At 36.8% G+C, this 16,008-nt stretch overlaps 1 protein-coding gene across 4 annotated transcripts in view; it reads right to left on the bottom strand.

Annotated features, from left to right (window-relative positions):
- The window catches only part of AFG2A (AFG2 AAA ATPase homolog A), a 327,555-nt gene that overhangs the window by 200,036 nt on the left and 111,511 nt on the right, over positions 1-16,008 (bottom strand). For all 4 annotated transcript variants that reach the window (XM_074396932.1, XM_039479102.2, XM_039479101.2 and 1 more), the window contains one exon: positions 4,513-4,639. In XM_074396932.1, the coding sequence (XP_074253033.1) occupies positions 4,513-4,639 (127 nt within the window). The remainder of the gene's footprint in view (positions 1-4,512; positions 4,640-16,008) is intronic.

The raw sequence follows: 16,008 nt of genomic DNA on the forward strand, positions 1-16,008 counted from the left end.
ATTCTGTGATTTCTTTTGAAAGCTTCTCAGATTTGCGTAACTCTCTCCTTATTTTTTTTGTCAGCTCCTGTGACTTGTTTCTCCTCTGGTTCTGACTGCTGTTACGGCCTGATACTAAAGTGTTTTGCCTTGTTTCTCTTCTGGTTCTGACTGCTGTTATGGCCTGATACTAAAGTGTTTTGCCTTAGAGGCCTATGGGAGCACTGCTTTCCCCCAGTATAGCTTCATTCTATGCTCTTGGTTTTTCTTGATATGTAGCCTTATTTTTGGCTTTTAATATTTGACTCCTATATTGTTTAAAAGAGTTTTAAGCCACCTCCATTCCGCTCTGCCTAAAATGTTTAACTGGTTATAAGTCTTTTGACTTATGAGTTTTCTGGCCAAAGGAAATCCCACATAAACCTAAAAAAAACTAATTCAGAACATGATGGGAAATAGGGAGAGGCTGGACATGCTTCACTATGCCACACCTGCCCTTAGAATTTAGGCTAGGTTCAAAAGGCCTTTCAGAATTATGAAAATAGAGTGTTGCCCTTTCCCACAAAGAAAAAAAATAGCCCCTCGGTTTAGCCAGACTTAGTCTTACTAAAAACTTAAAAATAAAGATCCCCTGACGATCAATTACAACTAAAAACAGAATGACATCTATCAGATATTGTTAAGGACCTCCACTGCTGTTAAACATCAGAGAATCACTAGCTGGGTACACCTGTCCAGGATTAAACCTGTTTCTTGTAAGTCCCTGCAGGCATAAGAGGAAGACACCATGAGCAATACTTACAAACCTCTAGAAGAGTTAAAGCTATTATTTCACAAACACATAGATAAATAATGTGATGATATGAGTGGGCATGGGAGCATTAACTTTTCTCTTCCTTCTAATTTTCTTGTTTAACCTCCTAGTAAAGTTTATATGTTTTAAAGTCTACATAAAGATGATGCTGGCACAAGGCTTCCAACCCATCTTATCATCCGACCCAGAAAATGAAAACATCCTGCCGTTGGGCCTTTTAGATCAGTTATCCAGAGATTTTTACTCCTCCCATGCTAGGCAGAGCCTATGTTCATAAAATCAGCAGGAGGCACTTACAGAGGACAGACCTGTGACCTTAGGCAGCCCTTTAAGATTAAGGAGGCATTCCTCATTCTCCTTATGGGGAGGAAATGAGGTAGGAAACCAACAGGACTTGTTTTCTGGTGACAACCCTGCTGAACAAAACAGGATCTAGTCTGGATGGGAAGAAGTGAAGAAACTGGCCAAAACCAGTAGATACAACAAAAGCGAACTCTAGCTGTGCTCACTGCCCACTGGCATAGAACACTGCTACCAGAACCATGGCAGTTGACAAATGTCATGGCAGTGACTCAAAAGTTACCACCCCTTTCCATGGCAGTGACCCAGAAGTTGCCACCCCTTTCCTAGAATCAATTTGTATTAACTCACCCTTTAATCTGCATGTAACTGAAAGTGGGCAAACTGACTGTGCTGCTTGTAAGTTAGCCCTGCACCACAAGGAGCAGTACCAATCAATAAAAGATTGCTGTCTAACACCACCACCGGGCCCTTGAATCCTTTCCTGGGTGTAGCCAAGAACCTTCCCAGCCTAAGTCCCAACTGTGGTGCCAGCCTGTCCCCTATCACCCTGATAGAAACATATCTTCTTCCAATTATTCAATCAAATGTTAATCTAGATGCTACTGTGAAGGGCTTTTGCAGGATCCTGAATCAGCTGACTTCAAGGTCCAGACATTTTTCCTCAATAAGGCTTAACCTCATCAGATGAGCCCTCCAAAGGGACAGGGCTTCTCCTGGCAAAATAAATTTGAAGTGTGACAGGGATAAAACATTCCATTGCTGTTTCTGATGGTAGAGGGGGCTGTGTGGCAAGGAATTTTAGTAGTTTCTGGGAGCTGAGAGTGGCTCCTAGCTGATATCAAGTAAGAAAATTGAGTCTTTAGTCCTCAGCCCTGCAATCACAAGTGAGTTGTGCCATAACTACATGAGCTTAGAAACATGAGCTCCTAATGAGAATGCAGACTACCCAACACTGTGTTTTCAGTCTTTAGTTTAAATACTGAGCAGGCAAACTAGTCATGCTGTGCCCACATTCTAACCTAAGAAATGTGAACGAATGGGTGTGAAGCTGCTAAATTTGTGGTACTTTGTTACATAGCAAGAAAACAACAATACAAGCACTAAACAGGCCAAGTCAGATAGCTTGATTTAGAAAAATGCAGTCACATTTATCGTAAGCCTTAAATCCTACTTGAAGAAATATATCTAATATTGTGACATGGTAAAAAGCCCCATAAAACTGCATACCTCAACCATACCTCAGCTTTCTGTTGAAACTGCTCTCTAAGACCCAAACATGAGTAAGTAATTAAGGACTATAATCATCACCTTACCCAGATAATGTGTAAACAAATGCTAATCTTGACTTTTGTTAACCACTTATTTAACAACCAGAATGTCAAAAAGTCCCCTGGCCCTCGGAGTGTCCAGAGCCCCTCCCCCTATCTTCGCCCAGGAATCCACCGGAATGTCCAGAACCCCCTCACCCTCACCCTCATCCCCGCCCAGGGGGTGGTTTACAGAAGCCACTAGCCCTCAGAACATCTGAAGCCCCTCACCTCACCCCTGCCCCTCACCCTCACTCCTGAGGTGGTTTTATGGTTATAAAAGGTCTTGACACCCTCCTTTCAGGGCCACGGGTTGGAGAGAGCTGAGTCCTCCATGGCCACCGGCAATGAGACACTGCAATTTGGCATACTTTTGTCTTAGTGTTGACTTTCTATGCTTGGGCCAATACAACAATATCAAGGACATCTGACATTAGGAAACTAAAGAAGGCTACTAGCAGATTAGGCTTTAGTGACAAGAAACCTAAGACATTTGAGCTCATTAACCACAGGGAAACCAGGAAACAAACCTCATAAAAATACAACAAATTCTTACCAGAAGGAAGATTTCTCTGGATTCCCCACCTTTATTTGTGAAACCAGAGGCAGAACTAGGTAAACTTTAATGGCTCCTTCAGCAGTTCCTACAGTCCTTGTTCATATAAAGTCCTACCATTTATACAGACTTCAGAGATGCCTTAACACCAACCCAGATTCTATAAATACTCAGAACTCACCTATCTTCTAATAAAGTATTGCATCAATAAGGGAATGATTTTCTAAGATCCAAAGCTTTCCTGCATTTGACCAAAGAATCTTTATCACATAGCAAAACACCTAACCAAACCAAAGCAAGGCTTTCTTAGCATATAATAGCTCCATTCAAAGGGTTTTTTTTAAAAAAAATCACATTTTAAAAACTGAAGTATGTGTATATGTGCACAGGAAGAAAGTAGCTCATGAAGTCCCACACGAGGCAATAATGCTGACAATAACAAAAAAGAGAAACTGGTTCGTGCTCTGAAAGCAAATGTTTACTCCCAACTTAAATCCTTATAAAATATTACATATTAGATCTAAATGAAGCACTTAAATTACTTAACTCCTTTATTAAATGACCTAGGGAAAAAGTGGCAGTAATAGTTTAAAAGGATTGGTTTTGCACCTATACTACTTACAGCCCGAGTAACTTCTTAAAAAAAATAGAAGAATTCTAATTATTTTGAGAACAACAGTTAGGACAGTATTTCTTCAAAGTTATTGTGTTGATGGTAACTAGTGTCTAACTAGTACTAGCTAAGTAGATAGAATGTATCTTCATACAGATGAAAATGATGAAAACTCTGGAATAATAAATTAGATTAAACGAAGAATTTCAAACTTCAATTCCCTAGAGAAATATGCTAAAAGATGCAAAATGGGGGATATTGAAGAGTTATGCAATAGTTTCACTAATAATGAATCACAAGCAATAAAAATGTAAATAAAGCTTTTCTTTGTTCTCTTCATTTTTATTAGTTTAAGATCCTTTGTAGGACAGTTCCCTGGGTGGTCTTGGACTGACCCAGTCTCTCTTTCTCCTCGTAGTTCTCAAGAATAACTGTAGCATGTGCAGGAAATGCAACATCCTGAGATGGGGAGGGACTGGCTGGAACAGCCCAGGTTCTGCTCCGGTCCTCTCCTAGAAACAGGATGTCCTCTAGCACCTGAGCCCAATGAGTCTCACATTCTCAGTACATAAAACCCAAAACACGGTGCTTCCCAGGGTCCCTCAGCCACAGTGCAAGCGAAGCACATGCAGTCAAGACTCCATTCACCCCAGGTAGCTTTCCTGAGCCTTGAGAGACTGGTTTGCAATGAATCCTAAGCTTCTACTGTATCTTGCTGCCCATCTGTAAGTGGTAAACTTGCTTTGTATAACCTGTGTGCAAGCATGTTCTGTCTTACTCCGACAAGATGGTAACCAGTCCACAGTGAACCTGCTTTACACGCTTCAACATCCTCTAAATGAAAAACTGATTAGAAAGTAATCTGACAAAAACAAAAACCTGATAAAATCAAACAAGCCAGTTCTTGATTTTATAATATCCACAGTGGCTTCTCTCTTACCTTGTCTATCCTATCTGGGCGGTTAGTAGCTGCCAAAATGGTCACATCCTTTAGCTGTTCAATCCCATCCATTTCTGTTAAGAGCTGAGCCAAAACACGATCAGCTACATTTCCAGCACCTAAAGAGCTAATTTGGAAAATACAGTTTTAAAAATCTCTTTATCTATCTTCAAATACTGTATCTATTAATTTTTAAAGGTTCTATAGTCTATAATAAGAAAAATCATGTCTGTTTTCAATATGAAGTGTGCCTTTGAGACTTTATTTATTGCATTATCATATCACAAAGCAAACTGTATTCAAATCACTTATTTTCCTCTGTCATCAACAATGTTCATTTTCATTCCAAAACTAAAATATTTAAATAATTGTCAGAAATAAAAGCACTGGAAAACAAGATATATGATTATTTAAAATAATTCATCGAATACATACAGAATTGTTCGATCAATGTTTATATTCCACATGGCAAATATGTTGACAGAAATTGGGAATGAAAAACTGAGTAAGATGCAAACCCAGTCCTCACATGAAACCTAAAGTCTATGTGAAATAAAAAACTCATTACACATCCATAACAACTAGGATATTTCTGATGTTTCTTCATAAATATTAAGAATATTAAAAACACATCAGAAGGTAGGTAATTACCACAATCCCCATTTCTTGAGAAATAAGCAAAGAAAGCATGCTAGTTTTTCTTCTTTGGTTTATGTACCAAGTCAATTACAAAACCAGTTCTAAACACACTACCCTTTATTTTAAATTCATGTCCTTTGACCACTAAAAAATTACTGAATATAAGTTCTTAAAAAATAAATGGGCCAGATGCAGTGGCTCGTGCCTGTAATCCTTTGGGAGGCCGAGGCAGGTGAGTCACTTGAGGCCAGGAGTTCAAGACAAGCCTGGCCAACTGGGTCAAACCCTGTCTCTACTGAAAAAAACACAAAAATTAGCCAGGTGTGGTGGCATGCACCTGTAATCCCAGCTAATCTGAAGGCCAAGACATGAGAATACCTTGAACCTGGAGGCCGAGGTTGCAGTGGGCAGAGATCATACCACTGCACTCCAGCCTAAGCAACAGAGTGAGAATCTGTCTCAAAAAAAAGAAAAGAAAAAGAAAAAAGAAAGTAAACTCAACAAATCCTACTGATGAACAAATCCTTGATATCACACAATCAAAATGCACAAAACAATTCTCATTAGCAATAGCTTGCATTTCCTAAGACTTATTCAGAAATGATAAATATGTAATAAGTAACTGAGTGTAACACAGTATTGTAAGTGTATTAAACAAGCAAATTCAATTAGATGCACTTTGGTGGGTGGGGTAGAAAAGGACGTAAAGTAGAGGGAGACAAATACCCAATAATTTTGTTAGCACCTGTGACAAAGAAGAGTACCTCAGTATAATTATCATGTAACGTAATATATTTAGTAGTAAGGTAATCAGGGCCTCTAAAGGACAGTATTTAGACCTCAACATGCATTATAAGTTCAAAAATTTGACTTAATGTATCCACAGGAGAATAGCCTTTAACTCAAACCAGTCAAATGCACATGAGATTGTTATACAAATCACAGTCTCAATTTATTAATTTACATGGTTTTCTCCAGTATTTGAAATATATGGGACCAAAGAGTACTTGGGAAGTCACTGAGAACTGTTTTGGGTACTAATTCTTGCAGGTAGCTACTCTGCAGGTAAATAATTTTGCTTATTTGACTCTATGTAAGAAGATGAACATTATAAACAAATGGATTCTGTATCTGTATTAGACTGTTCTCACACTGCTATAAAGTACTACCTGAGACTAGGTAATTTATGAAGAGAACAGGTTTAATTGACTCACAGTTCCACTTAACAGGAAGCATGACTGGGAGACCTCAGGAAACTAACAATTAGGCTAAGCAGAAGAGGAAGCAAGCACTTTCTTTACATGGCAGTAGTGGGGAGAAAGAGAGAGTGAAAGGGGAAGTGCCACACACTTAACCGTCAGATCTCACGAGAACTCACTCAATATCATGAAAACTGCAAAGAAGAAATCCATCCCCATGATGCAATCATCTCCCACCAGGAGTCTCCTCCAACACTTGGGGATTACAATTCAACATGAGATTTGTGTGGGGACACAGAGCCAAACCGTATCAATATCCTTCAAAAGATTCTCCATAATACAATTTTTCCACATGGGAATTTAACTGTCAAGTAGAAACACAATTGGCAAAAGCTTTAGGAGGTGTTTCATACTTACTACACGCATAGTAAATATTTCAGGCTGCCAATAAATTATATTGGAAGCCTTTAATTGTATCTACTCTGCTAATCACTTGTGATTCCATACAACAAAAAACTCAGGAAGGTGATATGGACAGGTCTCAGGAAAGCCAAAGTGTGCTGTCCCAAGAAAGATGGTTTCTCGGGTAAAACCTTAAAACTTGGTGCGTATTAGGCAAGCAAAGGGCGAATGGAGGGAAAGAAAGAAAATACAGGATACTAAAAACTGGATAAAGTGCAAAATGGCTCAGCATAGCAGTAAGGTAAAAATATAAAAGATTAGTATAGAAAAATAAACTAAGGCTGAACAACAAAGACCTTGTTATTCAAATCATGGAGTTTGGATTTTATGCTACAGTTAAATGTTTCAACTAGAGACATGATCTAATCACATTTGCGTTTTTGAGAAACACCATGGCTGCCTGCAGTCTAGAGAAAAGACTATAAAAGGACAGTACTGGTCCAATTTCTGGTTCAGAATGTTAGGAGCTTGGAAGTCTTCACTCTGTCCTAAGAGCAAGTAAAAAGCTGAACAAACTGAAAAACCAATTCTTCTTAGATCCATCATATTAGTAAGTTCACAGGGCAAAACTGGAGAGACAGACAGCCCAGGTACAGAAAATCACAATTTTCTGGAGCAGAAACCAACAAAGAGAAACCTCCATGAGAGCCAGTGCCAGGGTGGGAAAACTGGAAATGTAATTAACAAACTGTGGGGGTTCAGTGTTTGACAAGTCAGAGAGTCACAGAAGGGGTCCCTCACACATCTGTGAGTTTTATCTTCAGAAAATACACCAGCTTCTCACAGTGAAGATCTGAGAAAAATCCCCCTTTGCTTCTGGCAAGAGGAAGGAAATAAACCCACTGTGAAATACACTTAGAGCATTCTTTTCTGAAAAAGGTCTGCTCTTCAAGAGAAAATATTTTTTCTCAGAGCTTATGTTATTGAGGTTTTATTAGAGACCAGTGACCCAGAGGAAGAGAAATATCCAACTTTAGCACTTTCTAGCCTTTCCTATGGGAGAAGAAAGATAAAAAACTCCAGCCCCATCTAGCCATCCTGTCCCATCTAGGGGGAGAAAACTGTGAAGTTCAGAGTCAAAGGGTATAGACTCACTTAAAGACTGAGATCTAATCACAGGACCACTGTGATTAGTTCCATTGTGATGGAACACACCTTCCCCTACTACCCTCAACACCTATTATATCACTAAAGCCCTATTTACTGCAGTTCCTTTTATCCAGTGTATCATGTCTGGTTATCAAAGAAAAATTACAAGGCATGCTAAGAACTATGGAGCAGATACAAAAGGTATGGCATATGCAATAGGAACACCGAAAGAAGAAAGAACAGAACCAATATTTGAAGAAACATTTACTGAGAATTTCCCCAAATTAATATCAGCTACACATCCAGGAAGCCCAGGGAACACCAAGCAGAATAAATGTTAAAAAAAAAAAAAAAAAAAGAAGCTACATGTAAGCAGAAAATCAAAGATTTTTTTAAAAACCTGAAAGAAGCCACATGTTGAGGGGTGGAGACCACCTTACAGAAGAAAAAGAATTACATCAACTTCTCCTCACAAACCATGTGAGCAAAAAGAAAGTGAAGTGAAATATTTAAAGCATTGAGAGAAAAAACCCACCAATGTATAATTTTATATCCTGCAAAGACACCCTTCAAAAGTGAAGGAGAAAAACTTTCTCAGACAAACAAAATTAAGGAATTTGTTGCCAGTGGACCTGCCTTGCAAGAAATGTTTAAAGAAGTTCTTTAGAAAGAAGAAAAATAATATAAGTCAACTTAGCTTTTGTTTGGGAGGCAGCTGCCACAGGATTCTATACAGCATTTGTCCTTGATAATACAGGATCATCATTTATATGCTCTAAGTATGGTTGTAGAAACACAAGATTTGGAATCTAGTGACTTAGGTGCTTGCTTACTCAAAAAAAAGACTGCAAAATTACCCTTCAACAAAATAAGTGTGACTGAATGACCTTTGTGTAGAGAGTAACATGGAGACCTTTCTACAAATTAATTAATAAGCTGGAGTGCAAAGGCATGATCTCTGCATAACCGGCGGAGTGATCATAATCTCTAGTTTCTCTGAGTTTCTATTCCCTTATTCAAGAAACTATCTGTGTGCATCTTTGCTAGGCACTGTGGTGGGCTTCTGAGGTAAGAGGATAAAAACACCTTCGTTTCCTTGAAGATTTCATTCCTGTTGGCAGGTATGAATGAGGGAGCAAAATTAGATAAATTTAGGCATAGGTCCTTTTGAGTTTTATGCTGTTATTATGTAGCAACTAAGTGAAGCTACTTAATTCATTGCTTTTAATAAAATATCCATATTTAGAAATGTATTATTGACACCTCCAATCAGGTACTTCTAAATAAAAGGCAGTGAAACTCAAACTTTTCTTCTTTCTAAAGAACTTCCTTCCAATTTGCTATTTGTTGTAGGAGGAAACAGTGGCTGTAATTAATGTTGAAGATTAGGTGATGATAATTCTTTGCATTCCTATTACCCATACTGCCTTTGCTCTTTATTTCCACAGATCATTGAGCTCTAGCTGGAGAAAAGCATAATGAAAATGTTTTATGAACTGAGAAACATTCTTGGCTGACTTTCAAAGCTTCAATAGGAAACAAAAACCATAAAACTGACATCCCAGGAAATCAAAACCAACTCTATGAAAAAGTTTAAGTACAAACGTCTAATCAGTAACATAATAAAATGATTTCATAAAACTTTATTATCTGCTAGACAAATACAACACAATAGGGGAAAATGTTCAGCTAATATGTAAGCCAGACATCCCCAAAGCACTAACTCTCTTTCCCTTCAAAAGTCAAGCCCCCTTTCCAAATTATTCCTATTCAAAAGACATATAGGACCATAGATCAAAGGGATATTATGGTATCTTAAAACTGGAATAGGCAAACTATAGCCACAGATCAAATCTGACCAAGTGATTGTTTTCTCATTTGATTACATATTTTCCATGGCTGCTTTTGCACTACAGCAACAGACACGAATAGTGGTAACAGAGACTGTATGGCTAAAAAAGCTGAAAACATTTACTAACTGGCCGGTTTCAGAAAAAAAAAAAATGTGCTTACACCTATCTTTAAGAAACCTCACTGCCATTATGGTAATTATTATACGAATTTTATTTTTCAGTACAAAAAATTTCACAGAATACATGAATTTCCTGGCTCCTCCAATAAAATAAAATGCATTACCATCCCTTTATGGACCACTATCTTATATATTCACTTTTAATTTAAAAAATTTTTTCTAGTATACATTTTAAATATCATAAAGAGTCCCAAATGGTAGGCACCCTGATTTGTTTTTGTTTTTGTTTCTGTTTTTTTTTGGAGATGGAGTCTTGCTCTATCACCAGTCTGGAGTGCAGTGGTACAATCTCAGCTCACTGCAACCTCCATCTCCCGGGTTCAAGCGATTCCCCTCAGCTTCCCAAGTAGCTGGGACTACAGGCGTGCATGACCACACCCAGCTAATTTTTTGTATTTTAGTAGAGACAGGGTTTTGCCATGTTGGCCAGGATGGTCTCGATCTCCTGACCTCGTGATCGCCCACCTTGGCCTCCCAAAGTGCTGGGATTACAGGCATAAGCCACCTCACTTGGCCTCATTTTCTTAAAATCTACCTCCTCAAACACCCACAGTCAAAACTGGCATGTAAGAAACCAAAAAAAAAAAAAAAAAAAAAAAAAATACATAAAGAAGACTAGTCAACATATACTGCTCTGAGTTAAATCATTACTTATGGTAATTTTCATGGTACATGTAAAATGTAAGCAAACTTTCATTTTAAAGATGAGATAACTATACAATAAGAGACCTATGTGTCCTACAACAATAACAAAGAATTCCCAATTCCTAGTAAAATGCTGCAACAGACCATCTCTCTAAGGAAACTCATCTCATGCCTTTGAAAAAGTATGCTATAATACTTAGATACAACCTATAGACAAAACACAATTTAAAAAATTCATAGAACTCTGGTACCACATAAAACTATTACAAGAGAAACTGTTACATATTTTCATTTCTTCTTTTGCTTTGTTTTCCTCAGCATTTCTGTTTACTGTTTACTATTTAAAATTTACCAATGTGAAACTATGTTATATGTGAGGCAATTAAGTATAAATTGGGAAAAACTATTTACCAGAAAAACAGCCATTGATTTTAGCAACTTTCAAAACGGACATAAAAATAATAGTGGCCGAAAGCATCTAAATGGTGACTATTAGAGTTTCTTAAAACATAAAAAAAAAAATCATAAATATTTAGATACATGAGAATTTTTACCCTGAAATAAATGTACGTTTTCTCTCCTAAATCCCAATAATATATGAAACTCATCAGAAGACATGAGTTCTAGTCTTGTCTAAGCCACAATGGAATTATGGGTCTCTTCTCTTAAATTCTGGGAGTTTCTGTTTCTTCTGAAAAATAAAAGGTTGCACTAGATGACTTCTAAGAATTTTCCATCTATAGTTTTATGATTTTATGAAATTTTTAAAACCACCATAAAAATCACATTAAAAATTTTATAACCCTTCTTGAAAAGTGTCATTTAGAGAAATGATGCCTACGAAAACTTCCTTCACAGTACACAGCATCATGAATTTAATTTACCTCAAATCTGGACATGCTGCTGCTTAAAAGAGGCAACCTCATTTCCTGATTATTTTAAAACTCAGACCTCTTTTCAGAATGCTGCCAAGCCTGAAATCTTCATTTTTCAATGAAAGCTGGCTCGGAACTTTCTTACTTTTTTCCCTAACCACTCCAAGTGGAAACCAATTCTGGACTATTAAGTGCAGAAACAGCTATAAGAGAAAGCAGTTATTAATGTTATAGAGTCTCTAGTGCCACATAGAAGATAATAGGCAGCTTTTTAACTGAGCACTTAACCTTTTTCACTTTTAAAATATGTTTAATCATTTTTTTAATGTTCTAGTCATAGAACAATTTCCCAAAATATTATATAAAGCTTTAGTGTTATAAACAGAATGGATCATCTTCCCTATCTTCTAAATAACAAGATTTTCTCCTATATGTAAGATCTTTTTTTTTTAAATACTTTAAATTCGTGAAGTCAGAATGTCTCCTGGAGTTGGTGATTTCTCAGCACCATTTTTTCAGCATATTTCTTCAGTAAGTTACATAAAAAAAGATGTCTATTATAACTGACAGCATCTTAGAGTGACAAAAAGCCATACTGTTTGTCAACTGTGGAATATTTTTTCTAATTCCCAAATGTTTTAATCAGTTTCCTTCGCTAGTATATATACTCTGTTGAAACAGACTCATTTTAATCTCAATTACTGTATTTTAACCTACATGGAAATCATTATTATTATAAGAACATCTTGCAGAAATTACTGGAAGAAGAAACATGGACATTTTCTAGTAGTTAGTAAATGGCAGGTATCATGTTAAGCACTATACATGTATTTACTTCCAACCTAGAACTTGCTAGTATTATGTCCACTTTACAGATGAAGAAATTAAGGCTTAGAGAGATTAAGGAACATGCCTTAGGTTCTGTTCTCTGTTTTATCCCCAACACAAAGCCTATTGCAGCAGAATGACTGTTCTTTAAATGTTTCCTCAATAAGTGAATGAATGAATGCTTTCAAAGGAGACTTAGGACAGCACACTTAGATGAACAGAATCATTATAATGTAAGTCACAGAGAAAATGCAAGATAAACACAAGCTTGAAATGTGAGTTAACTACCTAGACCTGAAGTCCTGGGCGATGTGATGTGGTAGTTGAATAAAAAATTGTCTCGGGGTATCTGCTCTAGAGTCAGTAAACCTAAATTCAAATCCCAGCTCTGCAATTAGTGAGGCATGCCCTTGAGTAGGTACCTAGGTGTCTAATGCCCCACTTTCTCACCTGTAAAAGGAAGATAAGAATAGCACCTAAACACAACAATTAGAAGTTAATGCAACAAAAGGCCATAATATACTTAGTGGGGTCAAAACAAAAGGAGTCACATTACTTCCAAGTTAAGTAAACAAGATGGGCCTCTCTAGCTAACCACCCTAAGTTTCAGGAATATGTTCCTAGTTCCAAATCTATTCTAGTTCTGCTTGAAGTTTGGCACTACCAAGCAATCACTGTCAGCTAAGGAGTATAATTCAGGATCGTAGGACCCAATGAAATGTCCTGGACAAAGAAAGTTGTTACAGGACTCTTCAGATTAGTCAGTACTCATTTCCTCAGTCACAGGAGACTGGGCCGACCCTACATGACTGCACTTTTGGTGAAAGAACTGCTGCCTAAGACAAGGCTGACTAATAATTCACTGCCCAGGCTGCTCTCCTCACCACACCATAAAATTGAAAAAGGTAAAAATGTAAGCTAGTCAGGAGGTGCAGGGAGCACGTCTGCCAGGAACTCTTGTCCAGAAAGAGGGTTCCAACCTGGATAGGGGGGTGCACGGAAGGAAAGAATGACAGACAGACGGGGTCTGGAGGGTTGAGAAGACTATGCTTCACCAACGACTTTATTGTCTCAGGGTCAGCTTATATACATTTTTTGGGTACTTGCTTGCATAGTTTCGTGAGATAAAGGGAACAGAAAGTCTTAAAGTAGAAAAACAAGTTACATCATCATCAAAGGGGCAAAACGGAAAGATCAGATATACAATGGGACCAAGCAGGTGAGTCTCATAATCTTATATGATGGAAGAGTCAGCTAAACAATCAAACTAAGCAGGTGGATCTCATTATGTTATACAATGGAAGAGCCAGCTAGACAATCAAACTAAGCAGGTGACTCTTCATCTTAACAAGAAGTTAGCCATTTCATTCTTAGGGGGTTAGTATAAGAAGTTAGTCATTACATTCTTAGGGGGTTAGTAAAGGTAATCACATATTTACTGAGAAAGAACTAAGTTAATAAAGGACACAATGCGTCTTATGACCACATGACCACCTGGCGATTGTCCGCCAATGCTTATCTTTAGCTCAGATCCTTTTTCTGTTCCTGCTTTCCCATAGCTTGACTTCCCTCAACTGGAGACTCTGTCTGGGCTCAAGCCCACCATATCGTGTAGCCCAATCTACTAGGGGCTTCACATGGGAGCGTTCCCCACAAGGAGGTAAGATAAAGTACTAGAGCCAACTGCCAATTGTGTAATATTCTACCTTGCATTAATGCAGGGACATTTTGGTGAGTTTTTCTTTACTGTAAAGTAATTTAAATAGTTTCTAGTATATAATAAGCATTAAATGAATGTTACCTAATGCTATTATTAGCCCAGTATAATTCAACTCCCCTTTTCTCCCTCAATGTTTCACTCCCTATCATATTCATTTTCCGAAGAGCTATGTTACCCTTAACGGCATTTTCAATTTTCCTAACTGTAGTAAAACACTTTGAAAAAAGAATCATACAGCATTTACTCTAACTTACAATATTAAATAAGAGAAAAATCCTTATTCAAAGATGCCATAATTTAAATGAGCATACAGAAGAAGAGAAGTAAACACCAGGCTTATTTATTTTTCAAGTCCTAAAGAATCTCTTAAACAGGGCAAACAAGAGGATAAAATACTGGTTATTTTTAGATACTTTTATAAGCATGAAATATACCATTTTTTGAAATACAAAGACTTCAAAGGCTAATAAGCAAATAGTGTATCCATGCTCTACTTACAATATGCTGGCTGCAATCCTCTGTTTCATGGCCAATTACCACATCTTATCTTTTGAGTAACTTTAGTCAAAATTTGACTTAGCATGAGCAAGATAGTAAAGACTATCAAATGCCATAATTATTTGCTCAATTGTTAAACATTCTGAATTTGGAAATTATAATCTTGATAAAAAGAATTATTCTTCTTTATACATTATCATTTTGGGACTACTTATATGATTTGACCTGAATGTTATAGAAAACAAATGATAGCTATGGATAAATGAAATATCAGTGACTATTCTACAGCCTTATATTACATAGAAGTGCCTCCTAGTTTATGAAATTTTTCTCTGTTTTCCTATTCCATGAGTGGTTTAATAATGTATAAAACTGGTTTAGCATCTTGGGAATTTTATAATTCTGGTCTATCTATCAATAGTCGTTTTTCAGTTTCTATTGTGTTCAATTCAAATAGCCAAAGAACAAAAAAAGGAACAAAATGGTTTTAGATTTCAAGTAACAGCAAGCTAATTAGATAAAACAATCACTTATAGGCTATACTTATCCATCATACAATTAGGAAAAAAGACAAAGACCTGAAAACAGAATGCCACCTTATAAGTGTTTTATGGTTACAAAAAACAAACTACGTAAGATTCAGTGCAGAGTACAACCAAAACTCTTTAATTGGGACCCATCAGCATTCTAGTTCATCGAATGCAACTTCATCTTTGCTTTCTCAAATGTCAGCTAACTTGATAAATTATGACCAAAAATATTTCTGTACAAAAGAAATTTCATGAAATCTATTTGTACAGTCATGCACCATATAATGAAGTTTTGGTCAATGGCAATCCCATATATGAAGGTAGTACCGTAGCATCATAGTACTATATTTTCACTCTAATTTTTGTATGTTTATATACACAAATACTAATCATTTTGTTACCATTGTTTACAATAGTATTCAGTATAATAACATGCTGTGTAAGTTCGTAGTCTAGGAACAGGCTACATGGTATAGGTAACATAGCCTATTGTTATCCCATATGGTTTATTGCTGTATATACCTTACATAGTAATAGCTCAATATGATTAACTACTAGTAACAACACTGACTATTTTAACAGAAATACCAGCCATCATTATCAGAAAAAAAATGATACTTTTAAAAATATCTTTATTTGGTAAAAACAAAGGCTGGTGATATGATGTTTGAAAACAAAACCAAAGTACTACAGATGATTGTTATACTGTCTAGCAACAGGCCATATGGTATATAGTGTAGAAGGCTATATCATCTAGGTTTATAAGTAAGTATACTCTATAATGTTTACCCAACAATGAAATTGACTAATGACTGAATTTCTCAGTATGTAAACTGCTCCCCATCATTAAGTAACACATGACAAGCCATTGAGAGAGGGAGGTATACACTAAACACATGTGTTCTCTGAAAAGTTCAATGTGATGAAGACCACCAGAGAAAATGATATCTAGAAGCTAGAAATCATTAGCATGTCTAAT

The sequence above is a fragment of the Saimiri boliviensis genome, chromosome 3, assembly GCF_048565385.1.
Source record: "Saimiri boliviensis isolate mSaiBol1 chromosome 3, mSaiBol1.pri, whole genome shotgun sequence".
Taxonomy (NCBI): Eukaryota; Metazoa; Chordata; class Mammalia; order Primates; family Cebidae; genus Saimiri; species Saimiri boliviensis.